The sequence below is a fragment of the Lepeophtheirus salmonis genome, chromosome 10 (genome assembly GCF_016086655.4).
Source record: "Lepeophtheirus salmonis chromosome 10, UVic_Lsal_1.4, whole genome shotgun sequence".
Classification (NCBI taxonomy): domain Eukaryota; kingdom Metazoa; phylum Arthropoda; class Copepoda; order Siphonostomatoida; family Caligidae; genus Lepeophtheirus; species Lepeophtheirus salmonis.
Genome location: NC_052140.2, coordinates 6968708 through 6988286, shown reverse-complemented (window position 1 = coordinate 6988286; position 19579 = coordinate 6968708). Strand labels below are relative to the sequence as shown.

Here is a 19579-nt window from a genome sequence, read left to right as displayed (position 1 = left end):
TATTACTATTTATATTCTAAGCACATTTTGTATGTTAATTTTTTTTAATGTTCCTTTAATTGATTAGATGGAGTTGCACTGATTAAGTATAAGTAAACATTATAGTTACTTTTACTCCATCTGACCTAGAAATCTTTTGGTGAAATCCATATCTATATGGTATATTTCTTTCTCTAGGAATTAGCGGGTTTTTTTTTTAATAAACTAAACTTTGTCAATATTTCATTTAGTGACTTTTTTTTAAAGTAAAAAACCCCGTGACAACGGTGCTGAGAAGATGTTCTATCCTCAATAGTTAATAGAATAATGATAACAACAGCTTTATAAAATAAAATAAAAACAATGTTCAGATTACCTACTCAGATATTAAACTCACACTTGCTAAAATGCTAAAAATAAAACTTGTGTAAACACCCTAAAAGATCATCAGGACCATTTCTAGGACTGACAAATTTTATTAGGAACGGACTGATAAGACGCAAGTCGATGATTTTTTTAAATACCGCTCCATAGTGATAAAAATCGTATCTATTATGGATATATTAAAAAATTAAGAAACCGACAATCAATATGGTAACCCTGACATTTTGAAAAATATTTTGGGGGAGAGCAGCTTAGCTGTCATGACGTTTCATTGGATCAGCTACAAATCAGTTGTGTCGAGGGAGATAAGAGAATAAACAAGTATATAGGCAAGAATTACACCGATGTCAACCTCAATTCTACTCACACCCACACAAGGACTTACAATTATAACTCTGTAACAAATCCTCAAGCTCACTTAAGGTCTTTTATGAGCATACAACAATGTTCAATCAAGTTTTGAATATAATTGAATGTAGTAGGATAGGAGTTAAATAATAAAGGCAGGAAAAGAAAATTCATTCTTCACATTCCCAATTCCAAATAATAAACTGGATTTTAATCCCTACCGATTCAATTCCCCCTAAATCTTTTTTAAATTCAAGGAGGAAGCGATGTCATGAGTAGACTTTGGATTTGTGTGCAATCAATCAAAAATTGCTCATTTCAACTTCTTCTTTTTTTTTGAGAAACTGCTTATTTTTCTTTTTTTTGGTTTGAAAATTACTCATTTTTCTAAAATTGAATGAAATAAATATGGAAAGTTTGGGCTCTAGTTAGATTGTACAACAACTTTTCATGATTATATGTTGATATTTTTCGAGGGAATTTATCTACCTTCCAAAAACCTCCTTCATTAGGCTCTCTTTTTCGGGATAAAATATGTTTATGATGAATTCAGGGTTATGATTACATGATTTGATATGTGAGGGAGGCAGATTCTGACAACAAGCAATTAGAGGAAGGACATTGAATCTTTCAACAAATGATAAATACATTTGCACAAAATTCATCTTCCATTTATGCAAAAGATTAAACGTAATATCTGTGGTGGTGATGAGGAGATGCTTTCATCTAACAAGACTCCTGAAGATCTCGACAACTTCCAATTTCCTTCGCCTACTAATGTGGATGTCGTCTTTTAGTATGTTTAAAACTATCAATGGCAAAAATTAACAGAAGAACATTTCTCTAAAATATTGATTTGTCGATGTAATATAGAAAGATTTATGAATGAATTTTCATAGGTATATATAAAACAACACTAATTACTTTAAGTTATTCTGATAAAAATGTATTTTTCTTTAAATAAAAATGGCTCAGTTTGGATATTTTGGATCCTCATTTATCAAAATTTTAGCACTCTTTTTTTCCTCATTTTGGCCAAAAAAATAGCTTTAAAATCCTAAGTCTATTCATAGGCAATCTCACTTTTTGTTTGTGCCTCGTTGATGTTCTCTCTTTAAGAATAAGAATAACAACTTCAAAAAATAAAATAAAAACAATGTTCGGATTGTCTACTATGAACCAATGTCATTTTTTAAACATTTGTAGCTATATAATTAATAAACACTTTGACCCTTTGCTGGGGGAGGAAGACACATAATAGGTAATAAAATGGTAGTTGGTATGTGTGTTCTATTGAATCCAAGACGGCTGCTGAGGGAGCCGGGAGTGAAGGGAGAAAAAGCGGGAGAGAGGAAGAGATTATACTACAATAAATAAAGAAGAGAGTAATTCTTTACAATAACGAAAAGAAGAAGAAGAATAATAACAAACTCCAGGCTCTTAACATCTTCTTAATATAAGGTCTAACTCCTCTTAGATAAAAACCAGTCAATGAAGAGAAACCAAGAAGGTTGCTTCGCGCCACATTACACACACAAACGTCAGTCAGCGTCGTGAATATGGTGATACATTGTGCAGAGGGTTTCGCATCCCTATCTACTAGGAATCTTTCGGCGTATTGAAGACCACCTAAGACGAAAAAGATAATCATAAAAACATTACGAGTGTGTTTGCTTGTTGCTGCCTTGCTTCTGTCTCAATCATACTCATTAAAGCATTAAAACCCCCATTCAACAAAAACAACAAAATTGGGCAAAATGTTATTTAATAAAATATATTCAAGGTAAGAATAACCACTTGTTGCTCATTCAATTTGTTGCTAGATATGTATTATTATTAATCCTATAGATAGCTAAATGTAGTCCAATTAGAAATTATATAATTATGACGTACATGGACTGTTTTTAATTAAAAATTACAATGGGGCTCAGAATTTATAAATAAATTCCCGAATTCTTCCACGATTTTTTAATCAAATATTGTTAGATATGTGATATTGTATTGGATAAATGTCGTGGTTATGATGTACATGATTGCTTTTAATTACAAAGTCCTATATTGATCAGAATTATAAAATAAATTTGCGAATCCTTCCATGATTTTTTACTCAAACTTAACTAAATAATTGTTAGATATGTTTTATTAATAGCTACACGTAACCTAATTATACGTAAAGGTCGTCATTATGACGTACAGGGGTTGTTTTTTGCTACGAATTTTGGGCGTCCGCAGAGGGGCAGCTCCTTCCCTAATGAAGGAATGTTTGCTTTTTACTTGAAAATGTTTTCGGGTGGAGGAAAATGGGGATATTTTTTTTCCAAGGGTTTATTTTGAAAAAAAAGGGCATTTAACCAAATGATGGAGTAGAGGAAAATTTTTCCTTTTGAAATCTTTTGGGAAAAATCTCCAAAACCCCATCCAAAAAAAAAAATACATATTATATATATATATAATTCTGCGGACACCCCTGGAATTACAATTTTGATAAGAATTATTAAAAAATTCGCCAACTTTTATCGATTTGCCCAAATAATTGCTAAATATATTTTACATTATACCTAAATCATGTAACTCAGTTGTACATTAATGTCTTATTTATGACGTACACGAACTGCTTTGAATCACAAATAACAATATTCATCAGAATTATTTCCCAATCCTTCCACAATTTTTTTCAATCAAATTAAACAATAACTTTATTTTTCTATTTTAAGTAATAGCTAAACGTAACCAAATGATATAAAAATGTTATAATTATGACATACATGGACTACTTTTAAATAAAAATTTATAAAATAAAATTGCCAATCATCCTACGGTTTTATACTTCAACTTCAATCCAATCATTGCTTCATATATGACATACATATTTAATATTCACCCACTTTAACTTTAAAATATCATGATTATGACATACATAGACTTCTTTTAATTACAATGTTGATCATAATTTTATATCAATACGCCAATTCTATTACAATTTCTTTCTTTTGAGTTTAAACAAATAGTTGCTAGATAATTTTTACATAGCTAAAAGTAACCTAGTTTTACATTAGTGGAATTATTGTGAAGTAAATTGAATCCTTTTAAATTAAAATGTATAAAAATTCACAAATTCTCAAAAAAATTATTTCAATTTTAATCCAATTATTGATAGATATTTTACATACTAGCCACACGTAATCTAGTTATACATAAATGACATAATTTGACGTTCATGGACTGTTTTTAATTAATAATTACAATGTTGATCTAAGGTATTGCAAATTTGCCAATCCTTCCACGATTTTTTTATCAAATTTAATTAAATGCATACATAACAATTAAAGGTACCCATTTGTATTCAAATGACATGGTTTTGACGTCAAGGGACTGATTTTAATTACAATTTTGATCAAAATTATAATAAATTCACCAATCCTTCCTCGATTATTTCCTTCAATTTTAATCCAATAATTGCTAGATATTGTACTATATGGTTCTAGGGCAATTGCTCAAAAACATTTTTGTGTAATGAAATTTTGCTGAAGGAACATTTGATACATTTGGCCGAAAAATTAGATATAATTTATTGATATATTCCTTTATAGAGTTGTAATATTTATATTCTTTGACAAATACAACTTAAGACAATTATTACAATTGAAGTTAGATATTTAAGTGTCATAATATCATTTTAGAAAAATAAACTGAAAGAAATTGTTGAATTAGCTTATAAGTTACTTGTTATGTTCTCATAACTTGGCTAGAGATTGGTTTGAATTAGTTGTAGGTGTGAATTCAGAGTCCTAGATATTCAATTCCGATGATTTGAGTCCCTTAAGTGCACTTATTCCATTAGAATCCCTGTCGTGTTTGTTTATTATTTAATTTATTTAAAGTACTACAATGGCAAAGATTTGAAACAAATTCGAATCACATTCTACTGTGTTGTGTTTATATAATGATAATTAATGAATATAATTAATAAAATAATATTTTTCTGCAAAAGTAACCTCATTAATTTATTTATATTGTACATATATAACATATGAACAAAACCTATTTATCTTAATATAATTTTAAATTGAAATAAAATATAAAATCGCATATATCAATATATTAAGTATCATTTTTTGGTCAAATGTCCCAAATGGTTTTTCGGTAAATTACCTTGAGTAAATTGTCCTTTGACAAAAAAAAAAAAAAAAATCGGCTAATAGAACGCTTATGGAACTATACATTGTTAATGTATACATGTATAATATTATGAATTAGGAAAACAAAAATATTGTGATGATTCATTTTGGAGTAAGACAATATTATTAGTTGGACTTAAGAGACAAAAAAATATTTTTTCAGAATACAAAAATATATTTCAATCTTTCTTGTGAGCCTTTTCAATTGGTACTGAAAAATATTTTGTTATAAACTTCAAATAACATAGGAACATTTATGCATAAAAAAATTGTCAGATGAGAAGTCCATTTTTTATTTTTGTCTAAAAATTGCCAAATCAAAATTCGCGGAGAAAATTGCAAAATTAGCAATAATTTTTCCATAAAATGGCAAATATAATTAATTGGAATTGTAAAGAGGAATAAACAAATACCAATTTTTTTTTCGTACATAAAAAACAATAAATTTCCGGAGAGTAATGTCATTGAAAAAATAAACCGCGATAAATGGTTCATTTTTGAAAATATTTCAAAAATTTTATATAATAAAATCTTTTGGAAACTGTAAATACTTTTATGAACTCTGAGAGTGTATATTTTTTTGTCCCAAAATGCATCGTTTTGTGGCATTTTTTCGTAAAAATTGAAAATGAACGTTTGATGAAAAAAAGAGGAAAAAATGAAAAAAATTGAACAAATGACAAATATTTCATAAAGCATAATCCCCCCTTATATGACCCCCCCCCTTCCCAAAAAAAAAAAAGAAGCACCCATGCAAATTTTCAGAATGTAGAGATGCCTATGTTTCGAATGTTTATCAGAATTATAATACATTCCCCATAGACAATTTTGCATGTCAACTTAACTCGTTGACGAATTGATATTTTTTTCAAATACATGTCAATTTCTTGAGGAATCAAATTCTTAAAAAAATATGATTATTTATTCTAAAATAACCACACCTGAGATAATATGGAATAAATATATCTAGTCCTGAATCCTGAGAACCAGTGTATGAGCTGTCGATATTCGAATTTTTCGAGAAGGGGCGGGTGGAGTCATCAATCATCATCAAGCTGCAAGAGAAGAATTTGAAGACCCATGGATCTTTTAGGGAGAGTTAGAGAGAAGTTTCTCTATCAATTCCCAACACAGCATTGTCTCCTTGAAGGCCTCCATCATCAAGTACTCGAACAAAGTCTCCCCCGCGGACGTAGTCAAGGCCTGCAAATCCTTTAGTCCTCGTATGGAGCGAATGATTCGCAAAAATGAATTCTATGAATTTTTTCTTCTGAATTATTAGAAATTGTTAATTAAATTTCAAACCTCTACTTGCCTCCCTTATTGATCAAGATACAGTTCAAGGCTGTCCGGATTTACTAGAACGACCCTGTAGATAACGAATTATTTTCAATTTAGTTCATACCTACGGGTTGTCTTTCGAATCCCTCGAATCCCACTCTAAGGACGATGACATTATCTAATTTCGCCGCTTAAGACGATATGTCACGTCTGCTGCAATTAAAAAGAAGTAGAAATTGAAACAAGATATCCTGGATGAAATCTGTTAAAGGGATCGAATAATTGTTCGATATTTTACATAATAACTTAATGTAACCCAGTTATATCTAAATGACGTCATTATGACATACTTGGCTGCTTTGAAGTACAATTTTATTCAAAATTATAATAAATTCGCTAATCCTCCCACGATTATTTATTTCAATTTTAAACAAATAGATGATAATTCGTCTTGGTTAGCAAGGAACACGTCTTTGACTTACTGATGACCATTAGTTTTCTGAACTACATAACCTCATTCGAAGTAATTAGTTGCGATGTGTTCTACTATAGGCTAAGAAACGCAATCTATTTTTTCTAATTTCCCCTAATTACCATTCTATTTACATATGCGTACATAATAAAGATAGAAACACACTTCTTCAGTTTGTCATCTCTAATTGGATTGTGAATGAATATTTTTCTATTCTTTTACTTCATAAGTGTATATAAAAAATCCTTTGGCTCTTATGGTATGTTCTAAGTTGTTGTGTGTAGTCTAGGAATCCTCATTAAGATATAGCTGATATTATTAATTTAATTATAATTAGGAAATAGTACATTTTTATAGGATGTTGATGTTAATATTTAGGGTTGTAAATCATGTGTATTTTTTGGTGTGCGAGTTTTGTTGTTCTTGGCAATCTGAAGATTGTTTTTTTGTTTTTTAAATGTCTATAGCTGCTATCAATATTCTTTCATTCTTGAAGGGATACATCTAAGTACAAGGTCATCACAAGTGCATGAAATACGAAGAATAGGGGTAACAGGATAATATGGGTCCCGTGGTAATATGATTTATGAGTAAAGAAGGGATATTTGTAAAGAAAAAACAAAGTATAGCGATTAGGAAAGGAAAAACGGTTGATGCGTGTGCTCTTTTTTTTGTTTATTATTTCATACGTCTTGGGTAAGTTATCATCTTTCTCTCAAAGAAAAATTCTCACGTATCTTTGGTGTAAATTGATTTAAAAATCCATAATAAAATAAATACAGTATGTATGAATTTTAATATTTTCCATCTACTAATGCTATTTTAAATGTAAAAAGTACTCTTCTTTAGACCAGTATTTCATTTTCTCCCCTAAAATCATATAATAGCAGCTGATATTAATAATGGTTTTAATTCAGGATTACCATAGGTCTTGCTCCTGCATTCTCCTCGCGCTCTTACCCAAATCCCATCTCTACTTATGATTAAATAGGGGATCTGTTCAAAGAAATCGATTAGATAAGGAAAACCTTTTTACACATTCTTCAAATAGTAGTCAGGGTTACCATGTTCATTTTCGGTTTCTTTTTAACACAAATGCTTATAATTTATAACTCTACTAATAATTATACAAAAAAGGATTGCAATTCTAGAGATGTCAAACGAACAAATTATATTCGAATGGTGGTCTTTCTAAGTTTATGCTATTCAAACAGCAGTGATGGAATTAAATATTTCAAATAAAACTAAAAAAATGATAAGCTATTTTATACGGATTTCTTATCGAGACAACTAAGAAAATTAAATGACGTCCTCATCTGTTTTTTTTTGCAATCCTTCGTTTACTTATGATAATGTCATTAATGTTCATTAATACATCTTAATTAAAAACAGATTTATCATTTATAAGCATATCTTTCAATAGCCATTTCACATTAGAGAGTTTTATATATTAGAAGAGATGGATAAATTGGAGGAATTACAATGAGCAGAGGGAACTTGAATTCTCTCCTACCAAAAAGGTCATTCTAAAAATTAAAAGAAATATATACGTATATGGTGTATACGATGGTGATCTCTTTAAGTGGTACACTTTATATCATTTTCAATTCGGAATAATCACGGAGGACAACAAGACATCTTAACTCTGAACAGAGCAGCTGAGACGGTTAGAAAGAGGAAAAAAAATTATCAATTTTCTCAAGGCCAACAAAAGTTTGGACAAAGTTGATGATTTTTTTTACTGTTGATGCCATAGTGAATAAGTAGAACAGCCACTAAATCACAACCAAACATCCAGACAATGTCTTAGATTATGTTAGACATGTCTTCATAACTAAATATTCAGTGGCCAGCACATGCAATGTCTGTCCTCCTATTTTTGAAGAGATGAAGGAGCCGGCTCAATGCAGATCGAACTTTTGGATAAGAAAGTGCTATCTTAGGCCAGAGAAAAGTTAGGGGACTTTTGGGACCCCAACATGTGGCTGCCTTCCTCTCCATACGCAAACCCCTTGAACTACTCCATCTAGTTTAGTTTGGAGGAGAGGATGTGTGCTACTCCTCAGAAGAGTGTCCAGTCTCTAGAAGCTTCCATCAATATGTTGTTTACCAAGCTCGATTCGAAATGGATCGTACTTTTCATTTTTTCGAAAATCTAAAACCGGTAGTGTTTTTTTACTGTTGTTTTTATACCTAGATTTCAAAAATGTAATTTTCGATTTCACTTTAAAAATTAGAAAAATTTTATTTTCTAGTGCTGAGTTTCTTTATATAATTTATAGATATTCATATTAAGGGAATACATATGTACTGTCCTTGATGTGAAGAGGTCAAATATAAAGGAAATTTAATCATTAAATGATTTTAACCTAGTTATTTGTGCACTTTAAAATAGATAAATAAGAAGTAATTTCAATACTGTTTTATTTGGATAATTCCTAAAAATACATACTTATATTTATTAACCTTATAATGTATATCTGTTGATGCTATATTTTATCAATTTGTTTATTTTGATTTTAAATATCTATTAAGAGAAAATAAATATCATAATCCAGAATAATTTATGTACAAAAATTTTGCTTCATTAAATGATTAAAATATATAAATTAAATTCTAAGAAATTAAAGAGTTTCAACTTTTTCTTTCAGTATATCTTTCTTATAATTTATTTAATCATTAAAAGATTATAGAGGTCTTGCTTGGAGTCATTCTTTGACAACTCTCTACAGCTGACCTCCTGATTCCTAATTACTCCATATCTCCTTTCTTGTGAGAAGTACTGGGAAGGAGCTTATGTGATCATTTTAAAAACCCTCTCACAACTTTGTGCGTGGCATGGCCATTTCAACACTTTCATTGGTGCTTGGATAGAGTTTTTCAACTTGGAAGTTGTTAAGGAGCAGTTAAGAGGTAGCTCTGATACTCCGTCTGACAAGTTAATCAGATCAATGATGCTAGAAGCCCTATTGTTTGTAGCAGCATACATTTTCCTGATGCTGACAGATAGGCTACCCGGGTTTTCGGTTTATCAACTCTCTCCCATGATAGCCAGAATTCGTTCTACCCCTATGATTATCTACTTCTGGTCATCAGAGCAAACTAGAGCTTGTAAGATCATTTAACTGTGAGCATACCAAGCAGATCTTTTCACTTTTGGCATCACGAGTTCAAGGACCTATTTTTTCAGGGACGTGAGACTATTCAGTTGAAATATGACGTACTTTGGCAATTCTTTCCAACAGTACTCCTTCACCCCTTGGTATTGAACCAAGATGGATAATATACACGAATTATACACTCGACTATGAATTGCAAATTTTTTAGATTTGTCCTCTTTTGTTCATAATTTGAAAACCAGAGTCTTAAAAGTACTTTAGCGTTGGTGAGCCAGCGTCTCTTGTAAATATGTCCGATCTCCAAGAAAGCCATCCTTCCAGAAAAAAAACTCCTTCCCTGAAAACACATAACCGTAGTTTTAATCTAAAGAAAAATATTAAATAACCTCATCATAAAGTTTTACTGGTGGTGGCCAATAGAATTTGGGTAAATTTTGAATAGATATCCAAGCCTGTAACCGAGTATAGCATCTTTCCTATTGTTTCAGATAAAAAGAAAGAGTTGGGCCATCAAACACAAGAATTAGACAGCATAATAGAAATTCATTACTATGTAGTTTTCGCATAACTCCAGTATTTACACCAGTGTTCACTTTTGTTGAGCCCCTCCAATGGCCATGCCTTTTTTTTTTTTACCATACCCCTTTTCTTTTAACCATTTATATTTAAATCTTGCAATTTGTGTAGCGTAGTATTTTTCCTTGTTTGCTTTCTCTGGTATTAAATCTGGAAACAATTATCTACACACAAACTATACTTTATGGTTTTAAAAATTGATAAATGAAGTTCCAAATATTTAATTTTTTAGAAAAAAAAAAAAAAAATACAGAAATCCATAGTTACTTCGAATAATACATTTTTCAGAAAGAAAATTTCAAAAATCTATAGCTATTTACAAAAAATGAAATTTTTTAGAGAATTTTTTTCAAATATTACATTTCTTCGAAAATAATTCAAAATTCACAGCTATTCACAAAAAATCAATTTTTTTTGGAAAGAAGTACCATTTCAATTTAAATTTCAAATATAAAATATTATCCCTATTTTCGTGTAATTTTTTGCTTGCTGACTAAAAAATTTTTTTTTTTTAAATTGTAGTAAACAGCAAAAATTCGCCTCCAGCCACTCCTTGCAGACGCCCCTGAGTTGTGTCATTTCAAAGATCTATTGATTGCAATAAAAAAGTCATTACGCCCTGCGGACGCTCTGACAGGTGTTATTTAATAAATCTATAGATTGCAATAAAGAAGTCATTGCCTGAAATTTTAGAACTAAAATATGAATTTTGATTTCTTTTTAAATTATTTTCCAAATTCCAGAGGTTTCCTAATCTAATAATATTACCTTGAGTAGGAACCTAAGGCTTGAGTTGATTTATTTTAATACAATCATATATTATATATTATTATTAAATAATGTAAATATATATATATCCTCTCAAGTAAAATGCTTTTCTTACTAATAGATAAAAAATATAATTCATTTTATTTTCTTGAGCGTCATGCAAAACAATTAATTACAACTAATTTATAGTAGAATATTACATATAATTAATGATGTTGGTTTCCTGAAATACACAAGTAGTATTTCTTGTTCTTACTGATTTGAATCTTCCATCCATTTTTCATAAGAGTGTAATTTTCCCGGTGTTGCCGGGACATTAGGAAATGTAAATTAATTAAGAACTTTTCTGCTTAGCATAAAACCAAAAATAAAGACCGTAATATTTAAAAAAACTATTCTTATGTTGGTTATACTCAAGGTTAATATAAATACAAGGTTAGACAATTATGTAATCAAGCTTGGTAGAATTTTCAATTTGATGTATCGTACCAACTGTTGGGCAAGAAAGGCAGATTTTCTCAAAACATGCAACCACTCATAGTCTATGACGTCACTATTGCTAGAATTTTCAATTTGATGTAACGTACGGACTGCTAGGCAAGACATATAGATTGTGACAAAACAGGCGACCGATCATATTCAATGACGTCACTATTAAAAAGCGTCTCAAACATCAGTCGTACATGCGTGATGGTATAACCTTTTATTTCTATTAACCTTGGGATATACTAATGTATAGCCATTATATAGGCCCCTTTTCCTTCACACGATAAGGAAGTAATTGCTTTATTCTGGGTGAGACGCCGAACTTGCAGTATCGCAGGTGCTTAAAGGAGCATCAAGGAAACCTCCTAATATGCCAAAATACATCCTGGCTCTTTGAATGTATAGGTGAAGTACTTGGCTAAAATACAGTTTAAACCTTACCGCCGCCGCGTTTCTAGGGACCAAGGAACCCTTTTAATATAACCCAGTTCACGGGATGTGCAGGGCAACTGCTGGTACCGATTCAAGGTAAATTTCACCGCTGCCTCTTCTCTGACCGTCAAAAAACGCACATAATATCCCAAAATACACCCCGGCTCTCATGTTGTACAGGTGAAGTGCTGGGCCAAGATACAATGAAAGCTCTACCGCCACCGTGTTTCTAGGCACCGGAGAACACTTTTAATATTCTATAGTACACCCTATCCTACGGGTTGTGCAAACTGATGGGCCCGAAACAAGTTAATTTTCTCTGCCGTCCCTTCCCTGAGCATCAAGGAACTCCCTTAATATCCCAAAATACACCCTGGCTCTCAGGTTGTACTGTTTAATTACTGGGCTTCAAGGCAACTGCATTTATAAGCACCAAAAACCCCTTTCTAATATGTTAGAATATACCCTCTTATGGGTTATGTATATGAGCTACTGATCCCTAATGCAGGTGAAATTATTCCATTGCCACTTCCCTGAGCATCAAAGAACCCGTTTAATATCCAAAATACACCCTGGCCCTCAGGTTGTACAGGTGAAGGGCTAAAAAAATGCTACTTTATGAGTACTATGGCCTTGAAAGCCAAAAAATTGATACCAGAAACGTTTTTGGAGCCTTATAAACCTTACATAAAAATTTCAAGAAAATCCATTAATTAGTTTGGTCGTGATTGAAGGATAAACACACACACACACATTCACTTTTAATATATAGATATTTATTTATTCTAGTAGCTGGTGTTGTATCGATCATTATATAGTCCCGGTCAAGTTCAGTCCTAAAACTTATAAAGTTCGATCCTTGATGACGTCAATCAACTTTATTTCTTTACTTTTTTTTATCAGTTCTAGTACTAACAGTACCTATGGTCCTCAAGGACTTATAGGACTGGTCCTATATTAGGAAAAACCAAATAATGATTGACAGAACGCTACTTCTAGTCATCCCTAGTGAAGCAAATTTGCTGCACGCCATATTTCTATGTCAAAATTGGAGACAGCGACAGAGGATAATTTAAATATAATAATCGCAAACTTTTAAGAATAAGGATTATATTATAGGAAATATATTGTATATATCTACCCAATAATTCCCCGAGAAATCCTCAGCGTTACTTTCCATTTTTCATTATTGCTCATACGCAACTACTCAAAACTGATACCACAGGCTAGGTTTTTTTATTTTTTATTTATTATAATTCTCTTGAAAAAAATTTGAAAAAGGAAATTTCAAATATTACATTTTTTGAAATTTTCACAAGACGTGTTCTGTTCTCGAGAATTTGAGTTTGAGAAAAAAAAATTATCGTGTTGGGATGATGACGGATGAGTAGGGATATGACAATATTCCAAACCGAGCAGTATACTTCAATATTTTTCAGTGGATATGTCGTCCATCGAAGTGGCCAACATATACTCTACGTTTCTTTTTGATTAATTCTCTAGAGGATTTATAAAATTTTCCGATCTTTGCTGATGAGTACTTTCTGCTTCAGAGCGTTCACAAATACGAAGAAACAAAACTCCTTTGAACACACCAGTCTTTATATTTAGTTCAAATCAAAGACCTATCACAAAAACAAACAGAAAATGTGCCCTTATTATTTATGCACACGCCCTCAATATATAATTAATACGACAACAATATTGTTTTGTTGTCGTATAATGATAGTATTCATTTTGTTGAAATTATATTCTTAATTAATAAATTATATCTTGTTGAAGTTTAAAATTCAAAGTGTTCAGATTTTAATGGACCACTCGGTTTTCATTAATTTTCAACGGATCTCAATTATTAGCTTACGTTTTTTAAAGCGTTTAATTCTGTGAAAGTTGTTTGTGGTTAATTTAAAGTATTAAATATTGCTAATCGGTTATGAAAAAAAAAAAGGCAAAAATCTTTTTTTTCCGAATTGGTTCTGAAAAGAGAACATCACATAAACCATAAATGTTGAAATGGTTGCAAATTATGTTTAAGGGGATCATGAATTAAATAATATATATTTTGTGTTAAATTAGATCGAGTTTGAATTTTACGGATAAACACTTTTATCTATCGATAATAGCAGCTGTCTTTACGTACTCCAGAGCAAAATTATACCATATTTATAATAATATTTTTGATTGATAAATATAATTCCATTTCAATCTTCTTCGAAACAGATTCGACGAATGAAGCCAATATTTTTTTCATGATTTTATTTATCTGTTTAATATCTAATATTATTCATCAAAATCTCCTCCTTTGTCAGTAATATAAACCTCCAATCCATTCCTATGCAATGGGGGTCTTTAGGTTGTTGACATTGTGATAATCAGTACGACAGGTTCTAGCCTCCACATGCTGCAATATACTGAAGTCAGGTTTGGGCTAGATGGGAGGTAAAATCCCTTCGACTCTCAACAAGTCCCGTTGTTGTAAAGTATTCACCATTGAAATTCAGTACTTCCCAAGGCTTTTTAAACCCAAATATTTATTTATCAAGTCCCTCATAGTTTTCTCAGCGAGGTTATTTTCTCTTGCAAGCTTCCTTATGGTAGTTGAAGTATTAGATTGTATAATGGAGTTTATTTCCTTCATCTTGGCCTTGGTACGGACTGTGCGGAGTCTTCTATTGCTCCAGGCTATTTTAAAGGTTCCAGTAGCTTCAAAAAAAAAAAATGTTGGTGACAGTGTTCACTTGAACTACAAAGATATTGACTATGTCAACAAATCTGTCTACATTACAAATCTCCGCTTATACTTTTCGGACATCTATAATGAAGAAAAAAAACATGACATTTCTTTTAGATTTAGAAATAATACGTAAAGTTAAGAATATACCACGAAACCTTGTTGAAAATGTCATAACAATCATTACGAAGTAAGCAGTTTTTGAAATCACTGACATACGGTATATAATATTTCAGGTAAATACAATTAAATAGGGTCAGGCTCACACTTTTTCCATTCATTTCTGAAAAATTTCCGTTGAGGCGCTAATTTGTTCATTTTGTTCTTTTATTTGTTAATTTTTCCTTGTAAGATGTCCATTTTGAAGTACCACAGATGACGTCACTTAATCATTTTTTTTGTAGTATATGCTCGTATCCGGTTCCAAGACCCATCCTATCTCAAGAAAAAGTTTGGAAAAAATGGAATTTCACTTATTTTTCGAACTACCTATGACTTTATCATCAGGTAACACAGTAATTAGTAGTGATGTGCCGCGAGCTGAATTTTTGCTGTATGAGTATTTTTGAGTTTCTAAAAAAACTTGAGGAATTGCGAGCTTACTTGTTACTCGTTTGAATACTCGTTACTCACTCTAACACTTTTTGCTTTCTAAAAAACTCGTTACGAAAAAAAAATCATTTTTTTAAGAGTTATTGAAACAATAGATAAAATTTTTTAGATACTTGATTGGAGTCTAAGCTGCCTTTTGTTCAAGCATTTCTTTTTGGGCTACAGAAAATTTTTCTTGGACATAGTCATAGACTCATAGTTGTAAAGTTTTATTATTGGTAAAACAATTCAAAGTGACTTCAGGGATGTTTTCCATGTGGCGTTTCACACCAGAAACTTTTATATTTTTTCTATATTTTACATAGACTGATTTTATCTTTTTTAGATCTAGTAAAAAATTCTAAACACTCCAATTTTTACATTTTACCTTTTTCAAACTGGATAGTGAATGGGTAGATGGAGAGGAATTATTTCCATGATTTGAATTAAAACCTGGTATAACTGTTATAGTATATGCAAGGTTGACAATTTCCAATCTTGTGGTTCAACTAGAGATTCGAAAAGATAAACAGGGTCACATGTCATCAAATTCACCATTACTTTCCTCATCATTAAAATTATTAATGGCCAATTTATTATTACTATTTATCGAATACGAATACATTTTAAAATTTTAACCAATAAATTCATCTAAATATGTAATTATTATATATACAAAAAGTATAATGATGGTTAGAAAGTTAATACCCTAATACTAAAATGCTGCAAAAGAAATGTGGATTATGTTTAAGCTTAAATTTCAAGGGATCCACCAAACAAAATTGTAGCTAGCAGAGTGAAAATCAGAATTGAACATTCCAATTTATATTTAATGACGTTGACGTCTTCTCCCTCATACATTTAGAAATATTTATTAGTCTAGATAAATACCTACGATTTTGGCCTATGTCTTTTTGTCTGAGGATAACTTTTGAGTGTGTGCTTATTGAACTGCATAATTCCATGCAATGTCGATTACTCCCGCTAGACTTAAAACATTCAGACAAAGATTAATATTAAAACCAACTGGGATTATAAGTACACATTTAAAAAAAAGTCAACAGATTGTTGCCTCTGGGAAAACATAAATTCTAAATTTCAAATAGAAAGAAAGTTTGTCTAGGAATATTTACATGTTAGGATGGGGTCGAAAAATGAAAACTGAGCATCCCAAGTTCAGAGGTTTTGACGGGTTCCGAGCCTTTGAAGAGTTACCAGCTCTTTACACTCTGCTTTTAAAAAATCAAAGTACTTCTGTTTAAATTTTAGTTTAATAAAAAAACATGTTTTTGCCATTCTTGCTGTTAGTTTTTTTCAAAATAAGCAGATGTGATATCATTCCAAGCATTTTTTAAATGTTCAACTTACTTGTGGAGCACTTTTCTCGAACTTTTCTGTACAGGTGTTCCCACAATAGCTCTATTAGGTTCACATCAGGAGATTGAGCTGGTCATTGCATAATAGATAAGATTTGACAGGCTTCTTTCTTTTCTAAGAAGTTTTGCCGGGCGTGGATGTATATGTTGGGTGGTTGTCTAGTTGAAAAACAAACTTCCCTTCCAATTAATCGCTGTCCAAAAGGAATTACTTGTGTCTTGAGGATAGGATGATAACCATTCTGAAGAATTAACTACCAGACTCTCATACTTGCCAGACATGAGCATTACCTATGAAATTAAGCCGGGCCAAAACAACTAGATTTTTACAGACAAATAATGAAAAATATTTTATGGATCTGTTTTTTTAAGTCATAAACATTTATGAAAATGACGAAAAAGTATTTTTTTTTCCTAACTTTTTCTTGTCTGTGTACATGAATGCTATTTTTAAAGACTTCATATAAATTTATGGTCATGATTAGTAGTGTTGAGTTGATTGAGAGTATTCATTCGGTACTTTCCAGTTCTATTTGTGCCGGTTTTATTGGAATTTTTCATCCTAATATCGATGGTTTATAAAGACAAATAAGATATAATATAATAGTTGTTGAGAAAATAAATAAATTATTTTCCCAATAGATGGCTTTACCAATGTGTTTTTCACGGGCTATAATTTTGATTGGTGTACGCTAAATGGCGTTAGAAAGATAAGATTTTGTACTAAAAAACAGTTATGTCATTGTTTGACTAAGAATTGTTTCGGCGTGCGTCAAAGATGCGCACCAGGAAAGAGAAAATACTTCATATTTTACAGTTGATCTTTGAACAAGGCTAAAACTGATGCCAAGCAGCTGAAAATGGGGATATTGTTAATGGGTTTGATACTATAAGAGCCAATGATGCGGTATTTTGGTTTTGTGGATTCCACTTTCGTAATTTTGATGTCAAAGGTGCACCGTGCTCTGGAAGGCATATTGTCGAAAATAATTATAAAATAGTAGAACACGTCGAATTCTACCTTTATGTAAGCATTGTTTTAATTGCCAAAGAGATAAACATTAATTTAAAAAATATTATCCATTAAAAATAATGCTTCTATTTTTATAACACTATATAATAAAGAAGATTACACATATTTTACAAAAAAATATTCAGGTTTGTGCTATAATGCAATGTAAAACAAACATATTGTTATTTACTTAGTTATACAATTTGTTTTATTATATAAAATAAATACATACACGAAGGGATTTATTTGACCTCCAAGAAGTGGGATTGAATTGGATTGCAGTCCTTGGTCCTAAATAAGGGCGGATACATCACTAAAGATGTGCATAATTGAGTCTAAAAAAGTATTTGACACTTTGTGGAACAAATTAAACGATAAATAAATTAATTTTTTAAATAATAAATGACAATGTAGTCATTTTAATTCAATTTTGCAGGAGTCTTGCATGTGGCATCGAGCATGTATAGAGTATACGCCGTAGATAGAGCTCCCTCATGTATATCATATACATATTTTTGATCCAAGAAATAACAATATACTCCTATTCATAAAATATTGCAAGTGTTTTACATGTGGCATCAAGTGTGTCTATAGAGATACTGTTTATGTTAGTAACTGCTCTAAAGACTAAAGTACTCCCTGGCTCATTAGTCATCAGATCAATTTTTTTATTTAATTATCTCACTGTAAGAATAAAATTAAATAAAACACACCAAGAGTCCTAAATTTATGTTTGCTGATTTTGGATGGAGAAAATGAATTACTGCTATAAACTACATTTCAACTAACATTAGTGCAAGGAAAATATTATAATTATATTTAAATTCATGTATATTTTATTTTTATTCTGCATTTGAAAATCATTTTACACCGAAGATAGGCGATAATTTTTCTTTCAGAGGGAGATGTTAACACACGCATGACTTATAAAATAATGAACAAAAGAGAAGAAAGAGCACACGCAACAACGTTTTTCCTTTTCTAATCGCTATATCTTGTTTTTTTCTTTACACACATCCTCTCTTTATATATAAAATAATATACAACCACAATGTTGAAATATATCCCTCTAACAAAAAGAAAATGATACACACACAAAGGAGGGAGGGGGTATAAACTGGACTCTTAATCCTTAATAGGTTGAAGTAAAAGTAGATGTTATTCACACTTACATATGTTTTAAAATTATAAATTTTCTATCTATAAATTCATCTAAACCAGATGTTCCCAGAGTTTTTACAAAACGTTCTGTACCGGTAAATTTAGGATAGTATCCTTGAAAAGATGGAGTCTGTTTTTAAATGGGATCGAGTCCTGGGAGGCATAGTAGCTAGCCGCCAGTCTTCTTTAAAAAGTTATAGGTCGTATTCACCTTGTAATTTTATCTCCACTAACTTTCTGAGAGGTTCCACGATTTCACATTCGTCAAAGTGAAGAAAGAAGGACTTAACGAGCTTCTTAACAAATCTCTTTCATCTAGTATAGACTTATTTGTAAATACTGTGGATGTGGCAAGACGATATCTCATTCACTTCTCCCTTGAGTATGTAAACGGACTCATTATTACCGATTTCCATCCCACTTTCTCGATACCAGGATCTTCCGGACCGACCTTATGAAGCCGTTTGGAGACCAAAAACACCGGAAGGGTTGATCTCTTCTTGTTTTAATCCTATTAATTTAATAAATATGATTATATATCTACTAACGTATATTTTATCTTTGACACAGTGTAGTGCACGAGAGAAAAGGTCCTGAGGCAGTATAGTGCAAAGAATATAGATACATTCACTAAACTTCTTTTGTATCCTCCCTTCCAATTTTAATCCCATTTCCAATAAAATAT

At 31.0% G+C, this 19579-nt stretch overlaps 1 protein-coding gene across 1 annotated transcript in view; it reads left to right on the top strand.

The window, feature by feature from the left end:
- The first annotated feature begins 2094 nt into the window (after positions 1-2094).
- The window catches only part of disp (RND transporter family member dispatched), a 98869-nt gene continuing 81384 nt past the window's right edge, over positions 2095-19579 (top strand). Inside the window, exon 1 of the mRNA XM_040720330.2 lies at positions 2095-2494. Coding sequence (XP_040576264.1) covers positions 2469-2494 — 26 coding nt within the window. The 5' untranslated portion in view covers positions 2095-2468. The remainder of the gene's footprint in view (positions 2495-19579) is intronic.